At 38.3% G+C, this 26,028-nt stretch overlaps 1 protein-coding gene across 1 annotated transcript; it reads right to left on the minus strand.

Annotated features, from left to right (window-relative positions):
- Window positions 1–659: 659 nt before the first annotated feature.
- LOC126618140 (UDP-glycosyltransferase 73C4-like) lies at window positions 660–25,003 on the minus strand. Its single transcript, XM_050286233.1, is given in 4 exon segments — window positions 660–1,309; window positions 1,312–1,958; window positions 2,853–2,898; window positions 24,874–25,003. Coding segments are annotated over 4 exon segments (1,473 nt in total).
- Window positions 25,004–26,028: the final 1,025 nt, after the last annotated feature.

A 26,028-nucleotide genomic window follows, 5' to 3' on the forward strand; every position in this document is an offset into this window, starting at 1 on the left:
CTTCAATAATCCCCTACATGAACAGCATAATAGAGATACAATCAAAGATCATTAAGCTTTGTGAAAATCATAAGCATTGACAAAGCATTCGTAACTATGAAGAGCATGATACTCCTGCCAGGAATTTACTTAACACGATTGTGACTAGCAACCTCCACTACTTATGAATATAAGTTCACAACGATAATGAAACTCCCTTATATTCTAGCATCAAATTCATGCATGCAAACTAAGTGTGCACCCTTAATCAACGAAACGAAACCGGTTAAATTTTGCCTAAATTTGGATATTTTATTTTACTAAGTTTCGTAGTAAGTTCAACCCAACCGACATTGAAATCCTTAAGTCCACCAGTGCAATCAATGAAAACTGAAAATGCGGGACTAACAAACAAGGAAATGGCTAAAAGACATGGTAAGTGAGAAGTTTTAAGTTCAATTATCTTTAAAAACGAATTTAAACCACTTTATTGGTAGCTCATTGTCAGGCTAAGTCACCGACACCCTCTTAGTGTACATAATATCGTTTGTTCAAAAAAAAAATAGGGGACTGACACACAAGAAAATGGCTAAAATACACCGTAAAATACCAAAGTAATGAAGCATATGATTATTGCCATGCTTGAGCACTACAAACCAAAAAATATGATTCCATTACTCTTAGCCTAAATGAACGTTGCTAGTTTTGTAGGATCTTATATCTTCAATCAATAGTTTCATGTTAAGGTAAGAAGATCCTCCCCCTTCTGTAGCTTTGTTGGCCAAAATTGCAAGCTCTCTTGCTCTTTCTCTTTTCACTTCTGCTTCTTTTCCTTCCTTGTCCATCACTTTGTCTACGACCTCCTTAAACTCACCCCTCTTCACCAATATCTCGGATTTACCTTGTTCCCCTAGTGGAATTACAGCTTTCGCCCCTACGCTCTCACTGATCTTCAACACTTGCACTATGAGCTTCTCGTTGTAGAACTGCTCTGCAAACAGAGGCCAAGATATCATTGGAATCCCAGTACAAATCCCTTCCAACGTTGAATTCCAACCGCAATGCATCAAAAATGCCCCAACTGCAGGGTGTGACAAAATAAGTACTTGTGAAGCCCAACCATGGATCAACAGGCCTCTCCCTTTTGTCCTCTCCTCAAATCCATCTTCTTCTAACCATTTTTCCCATTCCTCAGTTTTGTTTCTAATCACCCAAATGAAAGGCTGGTTCGACGCTTCTAATCCCAAACCAAGCTCTACCAATTGAAGGGTTGCGACTTGGCTGAGGCTTCCAAGGCATACGTAAACCACTGCGCTGTGAGGCATCAATTGAGCCACATCAAGCACTTGTTTTCATCAAGTGAGGCAGTGTTTCCTCTCTGAGCCTTGTCCAAATCCGTCGCGTTGGAAAGCGACACAGGGCCGATGCTGCAAACCTTAGCTCCACCAACCTTTCTATATTCTTTCACATATTCTGATTCCAACTCCTCAAAGGTATTGACAACTACCCCAAAGGCTCCTTTTTCAGATTCCTCAATTTCTTGGTAGAGACTTCTGAAACCTTGGGAAGCTGCATTCAAGTGCCCCGGAAGTTGGGATGGAGTCAGTTCGATCTCATCACGCAAACCCGGCACCAAAAAAGGTTCCTCCAATCCGGAAATTCTATCCAGGACCTTGGACTCTAGTATATTATGATTGCACAAGAGAGTGAAGCAACTAGTCCCATCAAACAAATGCCTTGGTATTGCGAATTTTTTTGCAGTGTAAGCCGTCCATGCCAGATATTTGTCGCCTAATATGCAACTCGGATTCGGTTTGAGAGTCTCGAGCAACCGCTCAACTGGTTGCTGCAGCTTCGCAACTGCACCAAAGAAGTTCCAAAACAAGTTTCTTGAGGGAACTGCGTCCGTGTTTTTGCATCCCTCTGGCAAGCCAAACTCATGGAGTGGCAAGCTGAACTGGACAAGGTGAATAGGGAGGCTGGAATCGCAATTTTGGAGTGTCCAAATCTAGATGAAAAATATGAGATGGAGTTTTAGTGTGTGTGCATTCCCTTCAATTAAGGCGGTTGGAATATGGTGACACAAGAGCACACATAATACGAATCTAGATACGTGAGATGATATTGATTTTGTAACATTTGATCCAATTTGTGTTTTTGGATTCTTTGGGAGTATGAAAGATGCTTTCACAAGTAATATACATGCTTGATCCAAAACTGCACAAGCTGCCAAGCATATGCTGTGGAGTAGTTAATTGATAATACCTTTTTTTTTGGAAAGGAACACCGACAATATATTCACAATAAGGACGAATAAAATAAATTTTATTAAGCTTGTCATTTACAAGATTTGAACTTATAAAAGGAAGAAAAACAGTATTACACTGTAGCACTAGGTGATGTTAATACCTTATTTCTAATCCTTTGTTGTAAAAGTTGTGGGAATGAATGCCCATTTTCTTTAACTAAAAGTGAGGAAGACTTGAGAATAGTAATGTAATTGTTATTGTGTGATGTTTTCAAAAGCGCAATCATTTCACTTTTTGGTTTGTCACAGATGTGACTCTATATAAAGAGCACTCTGCGTGTGATCACAATACACAGAAAAGAAAAGAAGTGAAAGCAATAATATCAGTATCCCTCTCTTCCTCTATTTACCTGCAATCCTTTTGTGTTAGAGTTACGAAACTAAACAGCGTGATACATTGCACCCGCTTCGCTCCTGTCCTTACCAAAGGTTACCTCTCTAATGTTTGCCTATTTATAACACGTTATCAGCACGACTCTCTAACCCTAACCAGATCTTATTTCCCTTTGCCCAAAAAAATGCTTCCTCCAAGGATTTTACTGTTCTTCTTCCTTCTCTGCCTCACCTGCTTAATGTACCCTCACTAAGATCAACTAGTACCGTGCCTGCTCCTAATTCTCAATATAACAATTACTTATATTTTTTATTTCTTGTTTGGTGTAGCTCCTAATTACTAACTTAGTGTTTATTTATATCAAAGATGGTGTGGTACAATCGCCCATCTCAAACTGCAGATTTAATTTTACTGCATTTTTAGGTGGTGCGGTAGTCAACAGTCGGCACTCCTAGGTTACGAATCCTTATGAAAATGAATACAGAACAAAATCGCGCTAAAACTAGGGTGTCACCCATAAGTGGCGCGTTGTGTGGCCCGAGCACAATGATAAGTGAGCAAGGGTCGTTGTATCTTTATCAGCATTCGGATGCAATGTTAAATGAGCAAGGGGGTCATAGAAACTTCCTTTTGAACGATTCCACTCAAAGTTGTTTGGAACCATATGCTCCTATCAACTTTACACATGACACACAAAAGAAGTACTTTGATCCTTTTAGACGAGGGAGGATGAAGAAGGTAGGAGAGAAGGGTAGAGTTCAAGATAGTAGAATGCGTTTAGGAACGTGGAATATAGGAACCTTAACGGGAAAATCTATGGAAGTAGTGGAAGTTATGATGAGGAGAAGGATAAGTATTATCTGCCTACAACAAACTAAGTAGCTTGGTCTTAAGGCAAAGATCTAGAAAACTCAGGTTTTAAACTTTGGTATTTGGGCACAAATAGAACGAGAAACGGTGTTGGCATCATCGTGGACAAGACTCTGACCCAAGATGTTCTAGATGTCAAGAGGGTAGGTGATAGGAGCATATTTATGCGACTTAGTTAGCTTGTTTTCTTGCACTTTTATAGTTAGTTTGTGGTTATTATAGTGTTTTAAGCTATTTTCATGTGTTTGTAGGTCCAAATGACAAAATTAGCAAGAAAGTGCATTTTGGAGCAGTTTTGGGCACTAATTGGATAGCACATGTATGGGCCAAGATGGATGGACGAATTTGGAGTTCAAAAGGCTAGGAATCTGATAAGAAGATGAAGAAATTAAATTCAAGACAAAGAAGATAAGGAATCAGCTCAAAAAAGGAAACATTATCCAAAACCTTATCCAACCTTATCTTATCTTATCTTATCTTATCCTATCCTAATCTTATCATGCCTTAATCCTAGCTGCAACAGGACCTAAATATATATTTCTAGAACCTATTTCTAGAAGCATTCCTTTCTAGAAATCCCAAATCAGCCACAAAACACATTGTTTCTAGAATCCCTACAAAAGTGGCGCCTATTTCCCTTCTAGAAGGCTTTTGCCTTGCCTTGCAAGCAATCCCCATTCCCTCCAAATCAGTTATGCACCCCTCTATCCCTTTTCCTTTGTGGATTCTGTTTTATTAGGCCTTATTCCTTGTGGATTTGGGTTATACAAATTCTTTTCTGAAATTAATTGGGCCAAACCCTTTCCTTAGTGGATTTAAACCCTTGTGCCGCACCCTAGGGCCCTAATTCTCTTAATGTGCTGATTCATAACCCAAATCTGATTAACCCTATGGTTTTGCCTTGCCTATATATATGTGTTTTAAGCTTAAATCTGTCACCACCCTTCATACCATTTAGAAACACTAGTGTCGCAACCCTAAACACCATTCTACATCACAAAACATCATTCTACATCAAGATACATATCTGCTGTACCCTTTGGAGAAGAAGGAGATCCTTGTCGTGCATTCCATTGATGAAAGAGGACCTTGTGCATAAGCCACCTGCATCATTGGGAGTTCTAAGAGTTCTTTCTTCCCTCGTTTTAGTTTCGATGTTTATTTCAATTTGCTTTCAATTGCTATGAACATGTGTAGCTAAATTCTTATTAGTTAGTGGTGAATTCGAAGCCATGAACATATGTTTAATATGAATTGATTCCTTTCAGTTATTATTTCGTAAAACATGACTGTGATTTACTTATCTATTTAATTTATAACTTATTCTTGTGTGTTGATTAAGGAGGCCTATTTAGTTTGCATGCTTGAATCTGATGCTAAATTATAAGGGACTTTCACCTAATTGTTAGGAACTTATAATTACAAGTAGTGAAGATTGTTAGTCACAATCGTGTTAAGTAGATTCTTGGCAAGAGTATCATGCAGTTCATAGTTATAATTGCCTTGTCAATGCTTATGATTTCCATGGAACTTAATGATCTTTGAATGTATCTCTATCATGCTGTTCATATAGGGAACTTGAGAAGAATGATTTGGGTTGTCGCATGCATTCATCCAATAATGAATTTAGGGAAATCTGAGAGTTAATTTGTGCATTCACGATTAATTTGGGGCATTATCGTTCATGGTTTAAAGAAACAATACCGGAAATCGATTTATGTTGCATGTTCATGTGTGGAGAAGGATCCTCTAACTAGCCTTTCACCCTTGAATTCATCTCAATTTCGTTTTAGTTTACTTTATTTTGCAATTTGTTTAGTTTTAATTCAATTTTGTCAGAAACCAAACCCCCTTTTCTATTTTGTGTTTTTAGGTCAGAATCTGCCCTAATTAGGTTCTTTAGAGTGTTTTGAGTCAATATAGGTTAGAATTAGTCCATAAACATTGGTTGAGTCTTAGTTTAGTCTTAAATTCGTCCACTTTAATCCCTAGAATCTGTTTTGAGTCTAATTGTTAGTATTGTGTTGTTTTGAGTCTTTTAAGTGAAGGAAATTTTGTGAAAAACATGTTCATTTAAGCAACATCTATAGCATGCAATTAACAAATTAAAGGCGGAATCATGCTTGTATGCACTTAAAATCAAAACATTAACCATGAAATTCAAAGCCTAGTAGATTGGTGAACCTTGACTCAACTTAAAACAACATTTGTTAGTTGAGAAATTATACCTTTGTAGATTCCTCTTTGCATAAGCAAAGGCTAATCACCCAAAGAGAGGGCATTCATTCCTTGCATCTTAGATCTATGGATTTGGATGGATGAAATGGTTCTCCAAGTTCCCAAAATTGAGAACCTCTAAGTCTCTTCACCAAGGTTAGATTGGAGAAGAAATGAGTGACCTTGGAGTAGTAGGATTGCTAGCTAAACCCTCCAAGGAGGCCGGCCACTTTAGAGAGAAAGGAGAGCTTATGTTCTCATCCTTTCCCCAAAAGAAAACCCTAAATGAATTTTGTCTATAAAGTCATATTTATACCTTAATTCATTAGAGTGGCAAACTTGTAAATAAGTCCAAAACTCACTCCATCTCTAAATGGCCGGCCTTAGGGTATTATTGGGCTAATTGGGCCTTTGTGAATCATTATTCATTAAGTTGTCATACAACTTAAGTCAATGGGCTTGACGTTCGAAGCCTATTGGGCCTTAAGGTCCAAAACTATCTCGAGGTCTTTAACGAACTTATTCGTTTGATTAATTAACATATTAATTAATCCTTGCCATAAATAATTAAACCATTTAATTATTCTTACTCATCTCCATTGTTTCTTCAATCTCCACCTTACACGGTGTACGATCCATTAGGTTCCTTTTAGCGAGGCAGTGGGCGATTAAAACCATTTTGAATCGATTGTGAATTGAAACTTACTTTCAATTCTCCCTTTAGTGATTATACACGTTTAGGGCTTCCACAAACCATGAGTGACACCTAGCAGCATATCATGGTTACCCAAGCTAATCAGAAGAGGTGGAGAACCTATTCAGTTTAGGATTACAAATGCAATACGGTCTTTCTCTAATACAATATTTTTGACCACATTGTTTAGTTTGATAGTTTATTCATGTCTACTATCCAATGTGATTCGTGTGCTTATATGATTACCTTGAATGTGATTTGGAACGACTTCCTAAATCTCATTCATACTCTGGCCAGAGATTCTTAATCATATCATAGAGTATTCTCCCCCAAACGGTTTGAAGGTTAGAGATCCCTTGTTGCGCAATCACTTGCCTCCATAGCTAAGTGGCTTAACCCCGACGATGCCGTGGACACCCGCGGATTGGGTGACTTTGACATAATCAAAGATCAAGTACCTAACCACAAGACAACTATGATGCCTCAGGTCAAATGACTACTTTGCATTATCCCAACCATGAGTTCTCATGTGACATGAATATGAGAACTCTTCGTTGATCGTGTTCAGTGAACTCATTCTCTATTGAGCACCTACGTACTTGTCTTGATGTCACACACACCAATGACTCGAGACTAGTCACTCTTCCTAAGAGAAGACACAACACATAGTGATCTTAACGGACTGTCAATGCCCAATTGGCAATCCTATGATCAGGAACGTTTAGGATATGTATATGAAAGAGAATGGTCTCAGTAATCTAACTTGTTTAAATCACATTCTCCTAATTACATATTCCTTGGACTTATCGTTTAAGCATATAACATTTATATGAGACGGCTTAAACAATAATCTTTAGATTAGTTTAACATGTGAAATGTCCGCAAAGTATCATCATATGATTGGTTTTAGGGCACATTTCCAACATTAAGTGTGTTTCGAGTTAGTTAAGTCATAATCTGTTTTCTTTTAGTCTTTTGAGCTAAAGTAAGTTTTAATTTCGTCCAAATCACTTGTTAGGTTTAGAATTGAGTCAATTCCATCTACTTTTGCAGATTTGAGTGTCTTAGGTCAGTTTAGAGTCTATTCTTGTGTTTTTAAGTCTAGTTTAGTGCTTTGAAGTTTAATTTAAGTAGATTAGCAGCCCTAGTTAATCCCCGGTTTAGAACGATCCCTACTTACATCTTTGCTACAATTGTCATCAATAGGGTTTAATTTGTGTGTCAAGAAATTTTCACATCAGTAGGAGATAGAATTATGGCAGTCAAGATTGTAATAGGACAAGAACTCATCAATGTGATTAGTGCGTATGCACCTCAAGTAGGGTTGGATACGAGTTTGAGGGAGAAATTTTGGGAAGATCTTGGAGACTTGGTGCAAGGAATTGCTTAGACGGAGAAGGTATTTATAGGAGGAGATTTAAATGGACACGTGAGCAAGGAGACATGCAACTATGGAGGTTCTCATGGTGGCCATGGTTTTGGGGAAAGAAACGAGGATGGGAAGCCATCTTGGATTTTACAATGGCATATGATATCCTCTTAGCCAACACCTTCTTTAAGAAGAGAGAAGAACATGTGATCACCTACAAGAATGGGTCGTCAAAAACACAAATAGATTTTCTTCTAATGAGGAAAGGGGATCGTATGACTTGTAAGGATTGCAAAGTTAGACCAGGAGAGAGCTTGGCTAATCAACATCACTTGTTGGTGATGGATGTACATATCAAAAGAGAGAAAAAAAAGAACAAGACCTGGAAGTGCCCAAGGACTAGATGGTGGAACCTAAAAGGAAAAAAACAAGTCATTTTCAACGAGAAAGTAATCACCCAATATGTGTGGGATAGAGAGGGGGAACCTAGCCAAATGTGGGATTCCATGGCTAGTTGTATCCGAAAAGTAGCAAAAGAGGTATTAGGAGTGTCCAAGGGCTTTGCTCCACACCAAAAGGAATCTTAGTAGTCGAATAAGGAGGTACAAATAAAGGTGAAGGCTAAGAAGGAATGTTGTAAAGCCTTATACAAGGATATGACCGATGAAAATGGTGAAAGGTATAGAATAACGAAGCAGGAGAAGAAGAAAGCTGTGAGATAAGCTAAGCTAATGGCTTATGACAATATATATAAGCGACTAGATACCAAAAAAGGAGAGTTAGATATCTATAAACTAGCTAGAGCAAGGGAAAAGAAGACAAAGGACCTAAACCAAGTGAGATGCATCAAGGATGAGGATGGAAAGGCTCTTGCTACAGAGAATGTGGTCAAAAACAAATGAAGACGTTATTTTCATAATCTTTTCAATGAAGGACATGAAATAAGTACTCCTTTGGGGGAGTTGAGTAACTTAGAAGAGTGTAAAAACTACTCCTTTTACCACCGAATCAGAAATGAATAAGTGGTTGTAGCTTTGAAAAAGATGAAGCATAGAAAAACAATGGGCCCAGATGATATACCGATCAAAGTGTGGAAAGTCTTGGGATAGATGGATATAGCATGGCCCGCAGACCTGATGTGAAAATTATGTTGACACACAAATTAACCCTCTTTTTATCAATTGTAGCAAAGTATGTAAGTAGGGATCGTTCTAAACCGGGGATTAGGAGGGATTGCAAAATCACTTGAAAACGGACTCAAATACGTAAAAACAAGTTTAAAACACTAAACTAAACTCAAAGAATGCAAAACTAAACTTTAAAACACCAAAACAAACCAAAAGATTCAAAACAGCCCAAAAACACTCAAAACTGCCTTAAAACCACAATCTGGGCAGTTTTGAACACTAGACTCAATCTTGGACGAAAATTGGTTTTATCTTGACCTAAGACACTTAAAAACGTAAACTAAAGTGATTTCTAACTATTATGACTCAACTAAGTAAATGGGGATTGATTTTGTACGAATTTAACTTTTAAAACAAAAACTTTAAAAACAAACTTTAATGAAAACGATTTTGATGAAATAGAATGGGGAAAGGCTAGTTAGAAGGTTCCTTCTCCACACATGAAACATATGCATACGACTCGATCTCCAATTACTCTTTCAACGAACCATGAATGACAATGCCCCAAATTAACTAGATTAACCAATTAACTCTCAGATTTCCCTAGATTCATTGAATTGAATGGGATACGCATTACAACCAAATTATTCTTATCAAGGACCCTAACTATGGAATACGCATGATAGAGACACATATCAAAGATCATTAAGTTCAATAGAAATCATAAGCATTGACGAGGCATTCATAACTATGGGATACGCATGTTACTCTTGCCTAGGATTCACTTAACACAATCGTGACTAGCGACTTTTACTACTTATGAATATAAGTTAATAAAGATTAGGTGAAATTCCCTTATACTCTAGCATCAAATTCATGCATGCAAACTAAGTGTCGACCCTCAATCAACATACATAAACATGTTATCAATCAAATAGATAAGTAAACCACATTCACGATTCATGAAATCATAATTGGAAGAAATCAAGTCATATAAAACATATGATCATGGCTTTGAATTCCCCTCTAACTAAAAAGAAATTAGTTCCTCATGTTCGCAAATACACAAAGACAAATAAATTTAAACATTGACATAAAGATAAAAAACACCTAGAAACGCTCCACAATCCAAGCTCCTTGAATGGCATGCACGGCTCCAAGTTGTCTTCCTTCTTCTCCTTGCAAACTCACGGCACAAGAGGTATGAATGGTGAATGGTGTAGTGAAAATCTGGTAGAGGGTGGTGAATGAATAGGTGCGGCAAGGCCTTGTATTTATAGGCTGAAAATTCACATTCCTAGGTAGCAAAGGACAAGGTTTTAAAGGCCTAAATTGCATAGGATAATAACATCCAATCCTATAAGGAAAACAAGTCAAAAACCCAAAGGGATTGGGAGATAATGTGCAGCAGAAAGAGTGTGAAAAGATAAGGCTTCTAGAAACCAAAAATCCCAAGGGAAATAGGAATTAGGTGCGGCAAGGATCTAGGGTTCTAGAAGGATAATGCAAGGCAGATTTTTAGGCTTCTAGAAAGGTTCTTAGGTGTCATCTTGATAGGATAAGATAAGGTCATCTAGAAATCCCATTTTAAGCATCCTAATCTAATTAGAAACCCTCCTAAGTGGCTGAATGTGGATAGTTTAGGATAAGGATAAGATAGGATAGGATAAGGTTTGATTGGATAAGATAAGCTAAGATAAGGTTATGGATGAGGTTTTGGATAATACTCCTTATCTTGAGCTGATTCTTTGGCTTTAATTCTTCTTCTTTATGTAGGAAACCTTGCTTGAGTAGGAAACTTCATATATCTAGGAATCCATCTTCAATTAGGACTCCTTTAGTGATTAGGAATCCCAATTCATTTAGGAATCCTTCATTCAAGTCATTTCCTTCTTCAACTAGGAAACTTTGTATCTTCAATTCTTCAACTTTGAAACGCCTTCCTAGCTTCACCAATTCCTCAAATTCGTCCATCCCTTGTGCTTCATGTGCATGAACTCCATTTTAGCCCAATTTTGCTCCAAAATGCTCCAAATTGCATCCTTTTGCTCACTTTGTCTCTAAAACCTGAAAACACATGAAACTAGCTTAAAAGACTAACTTAACTAAGAAAACACAACATAAATGCATAAGAACTAACTAACTAAGGCGCATAAATATGCTCCTATCAAGGCCTTTTCAATAGGATTTTGAAAACGAAGAAGATGCGAAATGAGTGGTGGAAGAGCACTCTAGTGCCTATCTACAAGAATAAGGGTGACGTACAAAATTGCATGAACTATAGAGGTATTAAGCTAATGAGTCATACAATGAAGCTCTGGGAGAGTGTCATTGAGCATAGATTGAGGCAAGAGACACAGGTTTCAGACAACCAATTCGAATTCATGCCAGGGCGCTCAACCATAGAGGCAATCTATCTCTTATGAAGATTGATGGAAAGATATAGAGATAGGAAAAAGGATTTACACATGGTCTTTATAAATTTGGAAAAAACGTATAATAGGGTCCCAAGAGACATTATTTGAAGGATTTTAGAGAAGAAAATAGTACGAGTAGCATATATCCAAGCCATAAAGAATATGTATGATGGAGCAAAGACTGCCATAAGAACTCATGAAGGACAAACCGAAAGCTTCCCCATAACTGTAGGGTTACATCAAGGCTCATCCTTAAGTCCTTACCTTTTTTCATTGGTAATGGATGAATTAACGGGACATATTCAAGATGATATTCCTTGGTGTATGCTTTTCGCAAACGATATAGTGTTGATAGATGAAACTCAGGAAGGGGTAAATGGAGGTCTTCGCCTAAGCCGATCAAAGACAGAATATATGGAGTGCAAGTTCAATGCAAATGGAGGCCTAAATGAGTTAAGGGTGAAGATCAAAGATTAGGAAGTACAAAAGAGCGACCGTTTTCGCTACCTATGATCTATCTTGCAAAAGAACAGAGAATTAGATGGAAACCTCAACCATAGACTACAAGCTGGATGGATGAAGTGGAAGAGTGCATTTGGCGTGTTGTGTGACCGCCGTATGCCACTGAAGCTCAAGGTAAAATTTTATAAAAGGGCAATAATGTCACAGCCCGTCCCGAGATTTTCTTATTAATGACGTGAAATGTCAGATTTGCCCTTAGCGGGGGCTAAGGTACGTGTGTGTGACGTTATTTGGATTAATTTTATAAGTTTTGAGATTAAAATTTGGTTTTGGAATTATGTGGTTAGGGAATTGGATGGATGGTGAGGATTTAGTGTGGACACCTCACACACTTCTTGTTCTCTTCCTCTTCCCGTATCACTCTGTCTCTCTCCTCCCTCACGATTCTCTCTCTCTCTCGCACCCATATCGTACAAACCTCACCCAAAACCCTCCAAAACTCAGCGGATCGATGCTATTGAGGTAAGATTCTTCATCCTTTCGTCGTCCTAAGTTGAATGGTACTAATTTTAGATGGTGAAACCTTCGAAATAACGTGAAACCCGAACCCTCATTTTTTGTCACTGTTCATGCACACGTGAAATGTTGTGTTTCAGGGAATTCTAAGCTTATAGTGAGCTTAGTGAGGTCCCAAGGAAGCTCGGAGTGCTTCGTTTGAAGGTTTTGGACGTCGGGATCACTAGGTTTGAGTTTGGCCGGTTTTTCTTGGAATTTTTCGGTGAGATTTAGTTGTTTTTGGAGCTTTAAAGTAGTGTATCGTGATTCTACATGTTTGGGGCATCATTTTGATATAAAATACGAAGAAAATGGTTGAGAAACGAAGGAGAACAAGGAGTTTCAAGTTGGCCGGAAACCGACCGCCGAAAAGTTCAGTCCGGCGAGCCGAGGTTAGGGATGATGCGCGTGGGGGCGCGTGTCCCCGTGCCTGTCCAGGCATGTCGGGGCGCGTGCGGCCTCCAAAAATTTATCTAAAAATTTCTCGACGTCCGTGACGTCAAGTAGGTCGATGTGGTATATTCATATACCCAAATTGAGCATCGTATGAGAAGTTATTTCGAATTGTTGGTCATGTGTTTAAATTAATGATTTTATAGTTGTTTCGCATATAGGTGACACCTATCCCGAGGACGAGCGCATCCAGGGACGTCACGGGGGTTACGACCCATCTACTTATCAGTAAGTAGGCAGTTTTGTTTTCGTATTACCTATATACTACAGTTTTTCCCAGAAAATGCGTTTATATGAAAATATGATTTAAATTGCCATGCATGCAATTGTTGAGATATTTAAATTGATAATTGATGCATATATATGTGAATTGACGCTGTGAACGCACAGGTGAGTATCAGGTGAGTTTATATGGTTTATATGAATGAATGATGATGTGATTGCGTTGAGAGCTCATAAACTGCACCTTTGGTATTAGTGCTTATAGTATTCACCACACCGCACGCTCGCCTTGGATCCAAGTAGGTAGATGTCGTACAGACCACTAGAGGTGGTTCCGACATGCCAATCGTACAGACCGTTAGAAGGGTTCTGACTGGTGGGTGACTTTAGATTATGTGCACAGATGATTGATGAGAGAAGCACTAGAGCATATTATTTCACCATCTTAGTCGTACAGACTACTTTAGGTAGTTCCGACTTATGTGCAGTGTAGTGCCGTACAGGTCACGGTTGGTGACTCCGGCAGGGCCGTACAGGTCATAGTTGGTGACTCCAGCTTGATGGATATTGAGCAATAGAATCAGCTGTACAGGACCACTGCAGGGTCTCCGGTTGATTTATTATTTCACCTGATTATATTGATGCATTCATATTATATTTTGGCATGGCATGGCATATTCTTCCTGAGATGTTATGTTGATAGATGGTAAACTGAATTTTGATGATTTATGTATATATATATGTTTATATACTATTTTTCTGGGAAAATATACAGGTTTTACAGAGAGGGGTTAGAAATGTTTTAAATGAAATGTTTTGGAAAATCTTTGGTTTTACTGACCCACTCATCTTTGTTTTGCGCCCCTCCAGGTTCTAGTTAGCAGTTGGTGGCTCTCGAGGTCTTTTTCAGCATTCTGACAGACGTACTGCATGTAGGACTCACCTGCGGGTGTTGTACTTTATTTATGGTCCTACTTAACTGCACTTAGACCTACGCTCTAAATTCGTGTGTTTTACTTTATAACTCTCTCTTTGCTGCTAGTGGTTGGTTTAAATTCCTTCATATTTCTGTTATATCTTGCTTCCGTGTCGCACTTTTGGCTACGTTACACTCACGTGACGGCCAGCACGCCTTGATTCTAGGATCGGGGTGTGTCAAATAAGGCCGACGATGCTGTATGGCACAGAATGTTGGGCGCTCAACCATGTAGCGGCTACTGAGAGACATGATGTGGCTAATGAGAGACAAAGGGAACCACTTAAACAAGAAAGGGAGATGCTTAAAGAAGAAAGGATGGCTCAACAAGATAATGACACTACGAACAAGCCTCTAGAAGGAATGTTTCCGAATTCTAAATATTTTTGGACATCGGAAAAATAGGACGTGGTGCGAAGGAGGTGTGCAAGAAACGAGGAAACAAATAGAGAGGGTCCTAGCAACACAGATCCTAGAACCACAAATTGGTATGGTGATTACTAGGAAATTTGTTGTTAAATCGACACCTATAATTTTCCATTTACATTGCGTTGTAATTCGTATTTATTATTTTAGTCCTTTATGTAATTTTGTATTTATTTTTAGTACTTTATGTAATTTCGGAAATCTATCCACAACAATTGTACTTTTGAATAATGACACATGGTGTGACAAGATTGGTTAAAAATCCTATTTTAAATTTAAAAATAAAATTATTTTTTATGATTTTATTAAAAAAAATTAATAATATTTAAATATGAATTGCCTAAGCAATTCAGTTTAGGAGTGGAGATGCACTTGGACAATTACAATTCATTATAGGCAGTTACTATTCATTTGGGTGGATTGAATTGACTATTGCCTAGGGAACTTTTTAGTGGTGGAAATACTCTTAGAGACTTTTGTTCCTCATTTAAAGGGTAATATGGTGGTAGGGACTCATTTGAGGACAAACATTCGAGATACTCTAAAATTGAAGATTGGAGATTAAAAAAACAAAAAATTATATATATATATATATATATAATTGATTTCATTTAATACGTGGCATCATAATAGCCCTTGGATGCATTTGAACGGCTCATATTAAAATCCTTGTAAACTCGTGCACCCAAAAAAAAATGCAAAAGATTCTTCACAAACATAGGAAAAGTTGTTGTAGTAATTGGATAACCAACATTCGAGGCAACGCGCCATATATGCGCAATTATCATTTACTTGCCAACATTTAAGCTCTTCCAAACCAACCACTTGAGCATATAAGTAACTAGCAAGAAGTGCCCATGCTATGCTGCGTGTTTTAGAATTGTGTAAAATATGTAGAAAGTTATAAAATAGGAAATTTACTTACAACCCTATTTACAATAAGGAACAAAATAGGAAAGAATTTTGTCCTATCTACTTAGTACTTACAACCTTATTTAATCGTTGAGCATATGTTTGTCACACGTGATGGACTGTTGATAAGATTATCTCTTATGTATCAACAGAATTAACCAAACAAATACGAGAATTCGAGAATTTTAAATTAAGTTACAGCAGCAACAAATTTGTTGTTAAGGTTTTCTTTGTAACATCTCACATGGCCCAGAGGTGTGGATCTTGTAAGCCTTATATGTATATTCTCATCTCTACCTAGCACGAGGCCTTTTGGGAGCTCATTGGCTTCGGGTTCCATCGGAACTTCGAAATTCAGCGAGTTCGCAAGAGAGCCATCCTATGATGGGTGACCCACTGAGAAGTTCTCATGTGAGTTCCCAAAAACAAAACCGTGAGGGCGTGGTCGAGGCCCAAAGCGGACAATATCGTGCTACGGTGGAGTCGAGCCCGGGATGTGGTGGGGGCTCAGGCCGGGATGTGACAATTTGGTATCATAGCCAATCCCTGGCCGAATGTGTGCCGACGAGAACTTCGGGCCCCTAAGGGGGGTGTATTGTAACATCTCACATCTCCCATGGGTGTGGATCATGTAAGCCTTATATGTATATTCTCATCTTTACCTAGCGTGAGGCCTTTTGGGAGCTCATTGGCTTCTGATGCGAAATATATAAGCACACAAATTAAACCCTCTTTTTATCAATTGTAGCAAAGTATGTAAGTAGGGATCGTTCTAGGCCGGGGATTAGGAGGGGTTGCTAAATCACTTGAAAACTGACTCAAAACGTAAAAACAAAGTTTAAAACACTAAACTAGACTCAAAGAATGCAAAACTAAACTCTAAAACACTATAACAAACCAAAAGACTCAAAACAGCCCAGAAACACTCAAAACTGCCTTAAAAACACTTTATGGGCAGTTTTGAACACAAAACACAATTTGGACGAAAATAGGTTATAACTTGACTCAAGACACTTAAAAACACAAACTAAATTGATTTCTAACTAATCTAACACTTTAAAATAAATGGGGATTGAGTTTTGACGAAAATTGAAAACAAAAACAAAACTTTGTAATTTGAACAGATTCTAAAACGAATTTGGTTAAATTGAATGGATGGAAAGCTCGCTAAGGGGTTCTTCTACACACATGTCACACTTGCATACGAAACAATTTCCAATTGCTTTTCAATAAACCATGAATTCCCAACACCCCAGACTAACCGTGAATTGCACTAATTAACCCTCAGATTTTCCTAAAGTTATCGAATTGGATGAATTGCATACGACAACCCAAAGCATTCCTCACAAGTTCCCTGCATGAATTGCATAACAAAGATACAAGCAGAGATCATTAAGTTCTATGAAAATCATAAGCATTGGTGAGGCACTCGTTACTATGAATTGCATGAAACTTATGCCAAGAATTTACTTAACATGATTGTGATCAACAACCTTTACTACTTTCGAATATGTTGGAAATGTGCCCTAAAGCCAATCATGTGATGATACTTTACGGACATTTCACATGTTAAACTAATCTAGTTTTACATATAAAGGGCATACATTATTGTTTGAGCCGTCTCATATAAATGTTATATGCTTAAACGATAAAGTCCAAGGAATATGTGATTGGGAGAATGTAATCTAATGAAGTTAGATTCATGAGACCATTCTTTCGTAGACACATCCTAAATGTTCCTGATCATAGGATTGTCAATTGGGCATTGACAGTCCGTAAAGATCGGTACGTACTATGTCTTCTTTCAGGGAGAGTGATTAGTCTCGAGTCATTGGTGTGTGTGACATCAAGACAAGTACGTAGGTGCTCAATAGAGAATGAGTACACTGAACGTGATCAACGAAGAGTTCTCATATTCCATGTCACATAAGAACTCATGGTTGGGATAATGCAAAGTAGTCCTTTGACCTGAGGCATCACAGTTGTCTTGTGGTTAAGTCCTTGATCTTTGATTATGTCAAAGTCACCCCCTCGGGGTGTCCACGGCATCGTTGGGGTTAAGCCACTTAGCTATGGAGACAAGTGAATGCGCAACAAGGGATCTCTAACCTTCAAACAGTTGAGGGAGAATACTCTATGATATGATTTGGAATCTCTGGCCAGAGTATGAATGAGATTAGGGAATGCGTTCCAAATCACATTCAAGGAAATCATATAAGCAAACGATTTACATTGGATAGTAGACATGAGTAAATAAACTATCATACCAAACAATGTGGTCAAGAGTATTAGATTAGAGAAAGACCGTATTGCATTTGTAATCCCGAACTGAATAGGTTCTCTATCCTCTTCTGATTAGCTTGGGTAACCATGATATGCTGCTAGGTGTCACTCATGGTTTGTGGAAGCCCTAAACGTGTGTAATCACTAAAGGGAGAATTGAAAATAGTTTCAATTCACAATCGATGTAAAATGGTTTTAATCGCCCACTACCTCGCTAAAAGGAACCTAATGGATCGCACACCATAAAAGGTAGAGATTGGAGATTAAACGGAAATGAGTAAGAATGATTAAATGGTTTAATCATTTATTTATGGCAAGGATTAATTAATATGTTAATTAATCAAACGAATAAGTTCGTTAAAGACTTCGGGATAGTTTTGGACCTTAAGGCCTAATGGGCTTCGAACGTCAAGCCCATTAACTTAAGTTGTATGACAATTTAATAAATAAAGATTCATTAAAGCCCAAAAGCCCAAAATTCCTTAGGTGGCCGGCCATATGGTGATGAATTAGGGTTTTGGTTATTTAGGTCACTTAAAGAAGTGACTATATAAATGACTTTATAGCCAAATATTCATTAAGTGATTAAGGGTTTATTTTGGGGGAAAATTGGTGAGAATTGTCTCTCCATTTTCTCTCTAAAGAGGCCAACACCTTGGAGGGTACATCTAGCAATCCTACTACTCCAAGGTCACTCATTTTCTTCTACAATCAAACCTTGGTGAAGAGACTTAGAGGTTCCCTATTTTGGGAACTTGGAGAAACCTATTTTTCCATCCAAATCCATGGATCTAAGAAGCAAGGAATGAAGGCCCTATCTCTTTGGGTGATTAGCCTTTGCTTATGCAAAGAGGAATCTACAAAGGTAATAATTTCAACTCACTTTGTTTTGAGTTGATTATTGGTTCACCAATCTACTAGGCTTTGAATTTCATGGTAATGTTTTGTTTTTGAGTGCATGCAAGCATGATTCCGCCTTTAATTGTTAATTGCATGCTATATGATGTTGCTCAAATGAACATGTTTTTCAAAATAAATCCTTCAGAATATAAGTTCGTAACGATTAGGTGAAATTCCCTTATATCCTAGCATCAAACTTATGCATAAAAATTAAGCGTACACTCTCAACCAACGCACACAAATTAGTTTTAATTCATATAGATAAGTAAATTGAATTCACAACTTATGAAACGCAATTAGAAGTAATAAAATCATATAGCAAGCATAAACATGGTTTCGAATCCCCCCCTAGCCAAGGGGGAGTTTAGTTTCTTATACGCACAAAGCAAAGATAAATAAGTTTAAACATTGAAATCCAAGGAAAGAGAACACCTAAAACACTCCAACTTCGCAGCAGGTGCATCCACGATTCCTCCTTCCTCCTTGCTGCGACACAGAGACTTTGGACAGGTTTTTGGGTTATTAAATGATGTAGAATGGATGGGGGATGTATGGTGGTGTTTAGGATGGATGGGTGGTGCGGCAAGGGGTGATTTTTGGCAGAAATTTTGGAGAATGGTGGTGGAAGGCTGTGGCAAAGGTAGGGGATGAATTTCTGGCGTGAATTGTTGTGTATGAGAGGTGGTAATTCAACCAAGGGGTGAATGAGAGTATATATAGGCACTTAAAACCCTAGGGTAATCAGATATGGACTTGGATAACCTAAATCCACAAGGAAAAAGGTTTAAACAATCAGAATTTTCAAGGGAAAATGCCTAAAGGTGCGGCAGATAAAGGATAAGGATAGGGCTTCTAGAAGCCTAAAACCAAAAGGAAACATGCCCTAACCCACGTCAAGGATAAGGAAATGCTCTCCAACCTCTCTTTGTGTCTTCCAACGCTTAGGAACCTTCTAATTTTGCTGAAACTTAAGGCCATTTAGGTTTAGGAAAGATCAACCCAAAATAGCAACTTCTAGGCTTAACTTTCCTACTTCAAGTAGGAAACCTTGTTTGAGTAGGAATCTTCATTCTTCTAGGAATCCATCTTCAACTAGGAATCCCTCGTTGATTAGGAATCCTTCTTCAATTAGGACTCTTTCTTGGACTAGGAATCCTTCTTGGACTAGGAATCCTCAAATATTCAAATCTTCAATTTCGTCCAAATCTTTTGTTCCAAGCATGTGCTATTCACTCTAAGCTCACTTTTGCTCCAAAAAGCTCCAATTTGCATCATTTTGTATAATATGCCCTTAAAACCTGAAAACACATGAAAATAGCTTAAAAGACTACTTTAACTAAGAAAACACAATGGAAATGCAGAAGAACTAGCTAACTAAGGCGCATAAATATGCTCCTATCAAATTCCCCCACACTTAGCTTTTGCTAGTCCTCGAGCAAAACAAAGAACAAAAGAAAAACAAAACGAAACAAAACAAACAAACAAAACCTGAACCTTCCAACGTTTACCTTAGGGATTTCCAATGCATATGACATATTAAAAATCATCATTCCCACATATTTTAGTCATCTTCACACTTAAACACATACTTAATCATAGTCACTACTTACTAGTTCACATTTAACCAATTAAAACGATGTTTTGAATGTAGTAACATGCCTTAGAGAATTTGCTCAATTCCTTACAAGATATGCACTCAATTTTCACTCAGATTTTCTAACTACACACCCTATACTAGTTATATGTGAGAAGATTGATGTAGACATAAAAACGAACGCTCACATAAATGTATAACAAAGGAAGCAATTTCTGGAGTTAATAAGCATTTAGATATGATCTCATGAATGAATGCTACTACTTAGATGCGAGAACCAGTGACACCATATGCTCATACCAATTCTAAACTCCACAAATTGAAACACACAACACTTAAGATTAAAGTCAAGGATTGTAACGGGGCTTGGGGTATTGGCTAACAAAGAACGGATAGGGCTAACAAAGGTTCTTTAAGCAATAACAAGCAAAGCAATGAAATCGAAACTTAGAATTCACTTTAGAGCGCATAATTCAACTTTTAAACACAAGGGAAGATTCATGCAAAACTTAGGGTCGAATTCAATTTTTTGGACCCTTTCTTCAACAATCAACACTTAAAAGCTCAATTTTACATCTTTTTCAACTCTTTTTCATATTTTTCACAACTTTTCTTTTTTTTTTCTTGCTATTTTCCACGAAATTTCTTTTTTTTTTTTCTTTTCTAACCCGTCCCACATGAAAGACTTAGGCACTCACATACATCCCTTCCCCCACACTTGTTTTCTGCAAAATATTGATCAAAAGGAATTCATCTTGAGTCATGCTTTACTATGCTTCAAGTACAAGGGTATGGATGGTCCTAATCTAGGCTAGGTGAGGATAATGTGGGTTAACAAACAATATAGGCTAAACAAGGCTCAACGGGGTTAAAACCTACAAAACAAATGAACATGGGGGACACGACAATTTGGCTTAAATGGTGGTCACTACACAACTTCATCTTGAATATGTGTTATGCAAATCAATAGCATGCTTTGAATGAAATGGGCATGAGTTCTAGTGTTTGGAACTAAATGATGAAACGCCTTTTAAGTAGTAACCAAGCAAAGAATAATGAGATCATGCAACGACTTTAGAAAACAACAATGCACAGATTATTAACTCTCCAAATAAACGTTTAGGCTCAAGTCTCACAAGGTTGTAGCGTTAGTTTGAGTTCCTTCCTTCAAGCATGTTACAAAAACTAATTTTTCCTTTGTGATTACATATGAATTCATAAGTTATAACCACAACCAAGCATAAACCAAAGAGTAAATCAAACTTTCATCCATGTTTACAACTCTCTTTAACAGTCATGCAATTAAAAACCGAATCCTCATCATTGTGTTGGAAGGTACCCTAAGACACAAACAACTACACAAAACAACTTTAAAACGACTCTTTTTGGTTTTTTCAAAACATTTTTTCAAATTTTTTCTAGGATTTTCGGATTTTTATGTAAAACACACTAAAATGCATCAAAACAGCCTAAAAACAGCAAGGAACAACATTGGAAATTATGGGTGATACAACCCTACGAATTTGCATCAAAACACTTTGGTTACCCCCCCCCCCCCACACTTAAATCAAACATTGTCCTCAATGTTTCAAGCATAAACTAACACAAATAACAAGTAAACAAACAAACAGCAACTAACATAATAAACATGGCAGAAACGAAATAAACAACAAAGAGAAGGGTTGAGGAACGCAAATCTGGAATTGGAATGATTCCTTGGTCTTCCTTTGTTGAATGCATGGGTTGCCTCCCAAGAAGCGCTTTCTTTAACGTCGTGCAGCCAGACAAAGAACTCATTCACTCCTCATTGGAGCCCACGGCATGCAGGGAGATGTCCTCCACGGCCTGCTCCTCAAAGTGCTCATAATAGGGCTTCAATCGGTGCCCATTCACCTTGAATTCATGTCCCGTTTTCAAGCTTTGGATTTGGACTGCACCATGAACAAAAACATTAGTAATAACAAACGGTCCAATCCACTTAGAACGTAACTTACCGGGAAACAACCGTAAACGGGAATTGAACAATAGCACTTTCTGCCCTATGGAGAATGTTTTGCCTCGAATCATCTTATCATGGAAAGCTTTGGTCTTCTCCTTGTAAATGCTAACATTCTCATACGCCTCATGCCTTATCTCATCAAGTTCATTTAATTGAAACTTCCTATGACTTCCTGCGGCATTTAGGTCCGTATTGAACTTCTTGACAGCCCAATGAGCTTTGTGTTCCAATTCAACAGGGAGATGGCATGGCTTGCCATAGATGAGCCTAAATGGGGACATTCCAATGGGTGTCTTGTACGCCGTACGATATGCCCAAAGTGTATCATCTAACCATAAGCTCCAATCTTTCCTTGTAGGCCCAACGGTCTTCTCTAGAATTTGTTTGATCTCACGGTTGGAAACCTCGGCTTGGCCATTTGTTTGAGGATGGTAAGGTGTAGAAACCTTATGGTTGACATTGTATTTCCTCAATAACGCCTCAATGGTGCGGTTACAAAAGTGAGATCCTCCATCACTTATGATGACACGTGGCATTCCAAACCTTGCAAAAATGTTAGTTCTAATAAAATCTGCAACCATTTTAGAATCATTCGTCCGGGTGGTTTTAGCTTCCACCCATTTCGACACATAATCAATCGCAAGCAAAATATACATGAAACCATACGAGGAAGGAAAATGACCCATAAAATAAATTCCCCAAACATCAAAAATTTCAACATTAAGGATAGAAACTTGCGGCATTTGATCCCTAGCACCTATGTTACCCATTCTTTGGCATTTATCACATGTTAAGCAAAAAGTTCTAAAATCCTTGAATATACTAGGCCAATAGCATCCACATTGTAATACCTTGAGGGCTGTTCTTTGCGTGCCAAAGTGCCCACCACATGCATATGTATGACAAAAGCGTAGAATAGAATGAAATTCAGAATTATGCACACATCGAGGTACAATCTGATTCGGGCAAAATTTCCATAAATATGGATCATCCCACACATAAAACCGTGCATCATGCTTTAACTTATCACGTTGGTGCCTAGTGAAAGTGCTAGGAATTCGTTTTGACACCAAAAAATTAACCAAATCGGCATACCAAGGCTCACTTACCTTTATGGACAACAATTGTTCATCGGGGAATGTCTCGGTAATGGGTAGGGACTCCTCATTATGCACCATGCGGCTTAGGTGGTCAGCCACCACGTTCTCACTTCCCATCTTGTCACGAATCTCAATATCGAACTCTTGAAGTAGCAACATCCAACGAATTAGTCGCGGCTTGGCTTCCTTTTTAATGAGCAAGTACTTCAAAGCTGTGTGGTCAGTGAAAACAATTACTTTAGTACCAATTAAATATGATCTAAACTTATCTAAAGCAAAAACAACGACAAGAAGTTCTTTTTCCGTAGTGGAATAGTTCAACTGCGCATCATTCAACGTCCGTGAGGCATAGTAGATGACATGCGGCCTCTTGTCCTTCCTTTGTCCCAAAACAGCTCCTAAAGCATAATCGGACGCATCACACATAAGCTCGAAAGGTAGGCTCCAATCCGGTGGGACAATGATTGGTGTCGTGGTCAACAACTCCTTGAGTTGATTGAATGATGCCGTGCATGCCTCATTAAACTCAAACGTCACATCTTTTTGTAGGAGTCGGCAAAGAGGTTGTGCCACCTTTGAGAAATCTTTGATGAACCTACGATAGAAACCTACATGGCCAAGAAAAGAACGAACCTCTTTAACCGAAGTAGGAGAGGGTAAGTGACGCACAAGATCTATCTTTGACTTATCAACCTCAATACCATTTTAAGAGATAATATGGCCCAAAACTATGCCTTGTTTAACCATGAAATGACATTTCTCCCAATTAAGAACAAGGTTAGTTTCAATGCAACGTTTTAAAATTAAGCTAAGATTATGCAAACAACCATCAAACGAATCACCAAAGATGCTAAAATCATCCATAAAAACCTCAATTATTTTCTCAACATAATCAGAAAATATGCTCATCATGCATCTTTGAAATGTGGCAGGTGTATTACATAAACCAAAAGGCATGCGACGATAAGCAAATGTACCAAAAGGGCATGTAAAAGTGGTTTTTTCTTGGTCCTCGGGTGCTATGACAATTTGATTATAACCAGAATAACCATCAAGAAAACAATAAAAAGCGTAACCGGCTAACCTCTCAAGCATTTGATCAATGAATGGCAAAGGAAAGTGATCCTTCCTTGTAGTGGCGTTTAGCTTCCTATAGTCGATACACACTCGCCAACCGGTTTGAATGCGAGTAGGTACAAGTTCATTCTCCGCATTTGCTACCACCGTCACTTCGGATTTCTTCGGAATGCATTGAACGGGTGAAACCCACCTACTATCTGAGATTGGATAGATAACTCCACAATCTAAAAGCTTGATGACTTCTTTCTTCACAACTTCCATCATAGGAGGGTTGAGTCGGCGTTGAGCCTCGCGAGATGTTTTAGACCCCTCTTCCAAAAGTATGTGATGCATGCAAGTTGTGGGGCTAATTCCTTTGATGTCGGCCAACGTCCATCCAATTGCTGTTTTGTACTCCTTTAGCACCCTCACTAACTTACCTTCTTCTTGTGCCGTGAGTGAAATGAAGATGATAACGGGCAATGTCTCATCCTCTCCCAAGTAAACGTACTTCAAGTGACTAGGCAATGGCTTAAGTTCAAGTGTAGGTGGCTGCACAACTGAGGGAAGCATCTTATTAGCCGAAACTGAACTTAAAATTGGGTCCAAAAACTTACCAGTTTGTGGTGGCAATGACTCAAGGGCAGTCACCATCTCAATGACCTCATCACTAGGGGGCATGGAAAAAGAGTGTCCATGCATGCCGTGGGTTCCCATGGTTGTTGCTTCAACGTTTTGCTTGTCCATTCCTCGTGCAATGACCAATTCAAGTGCATCGTCGTTCAATTTGTCAAAATGGTCCTGCGCCAAAGAGTCAATTACATCAATAGAAAAACATGAATGATTCTCACTAGGATATTTCATAGAATCAGAAAGATTGAAATTAATAACTTCCCCATCAAACTCCATCGTCAATGTTCCATTAAACACATCAATCTTTGTTCGAGCCGTTTTCATGAATGGCCTTCCAATGAGGATGGGCAATGACGGGGCATGGTCTGATTCATCCATCTCAAGCACGTAGAAATCCACCGGAAAGATCAAATGATTAACCTGCACTAAAACATCTTCCAAAACTCCATTCAGATAGGCATTAGATCTATCGGCTAATTGTATAATCACACCATCATTTTTCAACTCTCCTAGGTTCATAGATGCATAAATCGAATATGGCATGACATTTATGGATGCACCCTAAGTCTAACATGGCAGATTAAAACCTAGTATTACCAATGACAAAAGGAATTGTAAAACTACCCGGATCTTTGCATTTAGGGGGTAGTTTGGGTTGCAAGATGGCTGAGACATTTTCACTTACCTTTACAACCTCCTTGGTCGAAATCCTCTTCCTAGTGGTGCAAATCTCTTTCAAAAATTTAGCATACCTTGGTACTTGCTTAATTGCATCCAAAAGAGGGATATTGACTTGAACTTTCCTAAATGTCTCTAGAATGTCCTTTTCAGCTTCCTCTTTCTTTGTTTGCTTGAACCTACTAGGAAAAGGGACATTCAAAGGAAAATCATTAGTAGGAATGGAATTGGACACGTTCTTACCTTTATTGGACAGATTGGATGGCTTAGGAGCTATGGGGACTTGCAGCAATGGGAGTTCCTCCCTTGCCGTGGGCATGCTTTGCTCCTCCTCCTCAATTATTAACTCTTCCACCTCATTTGTGGATGGTTGGGGGGCTGTTCCCACTTGTTTTCCATTCCTTAGGATGATTGCCTTGGCAGATTCAAAGCCACATTTCGGATTCACAACGGTTGAGCTA

Source organism: Malus sylvestris, chromosome 4, assembly GCF_916048215.2.
Source record: "Malus sylvestris chromosome 4, drMalSylv7.2, whole genome shotgun sequence".
NCBI classification, from domain to species: Eukaryota; Viridiplantae; Streptophyta; class Magnoliopsida; order Rosales; family Rosaceae; genus Malus; species Malus sylvestris.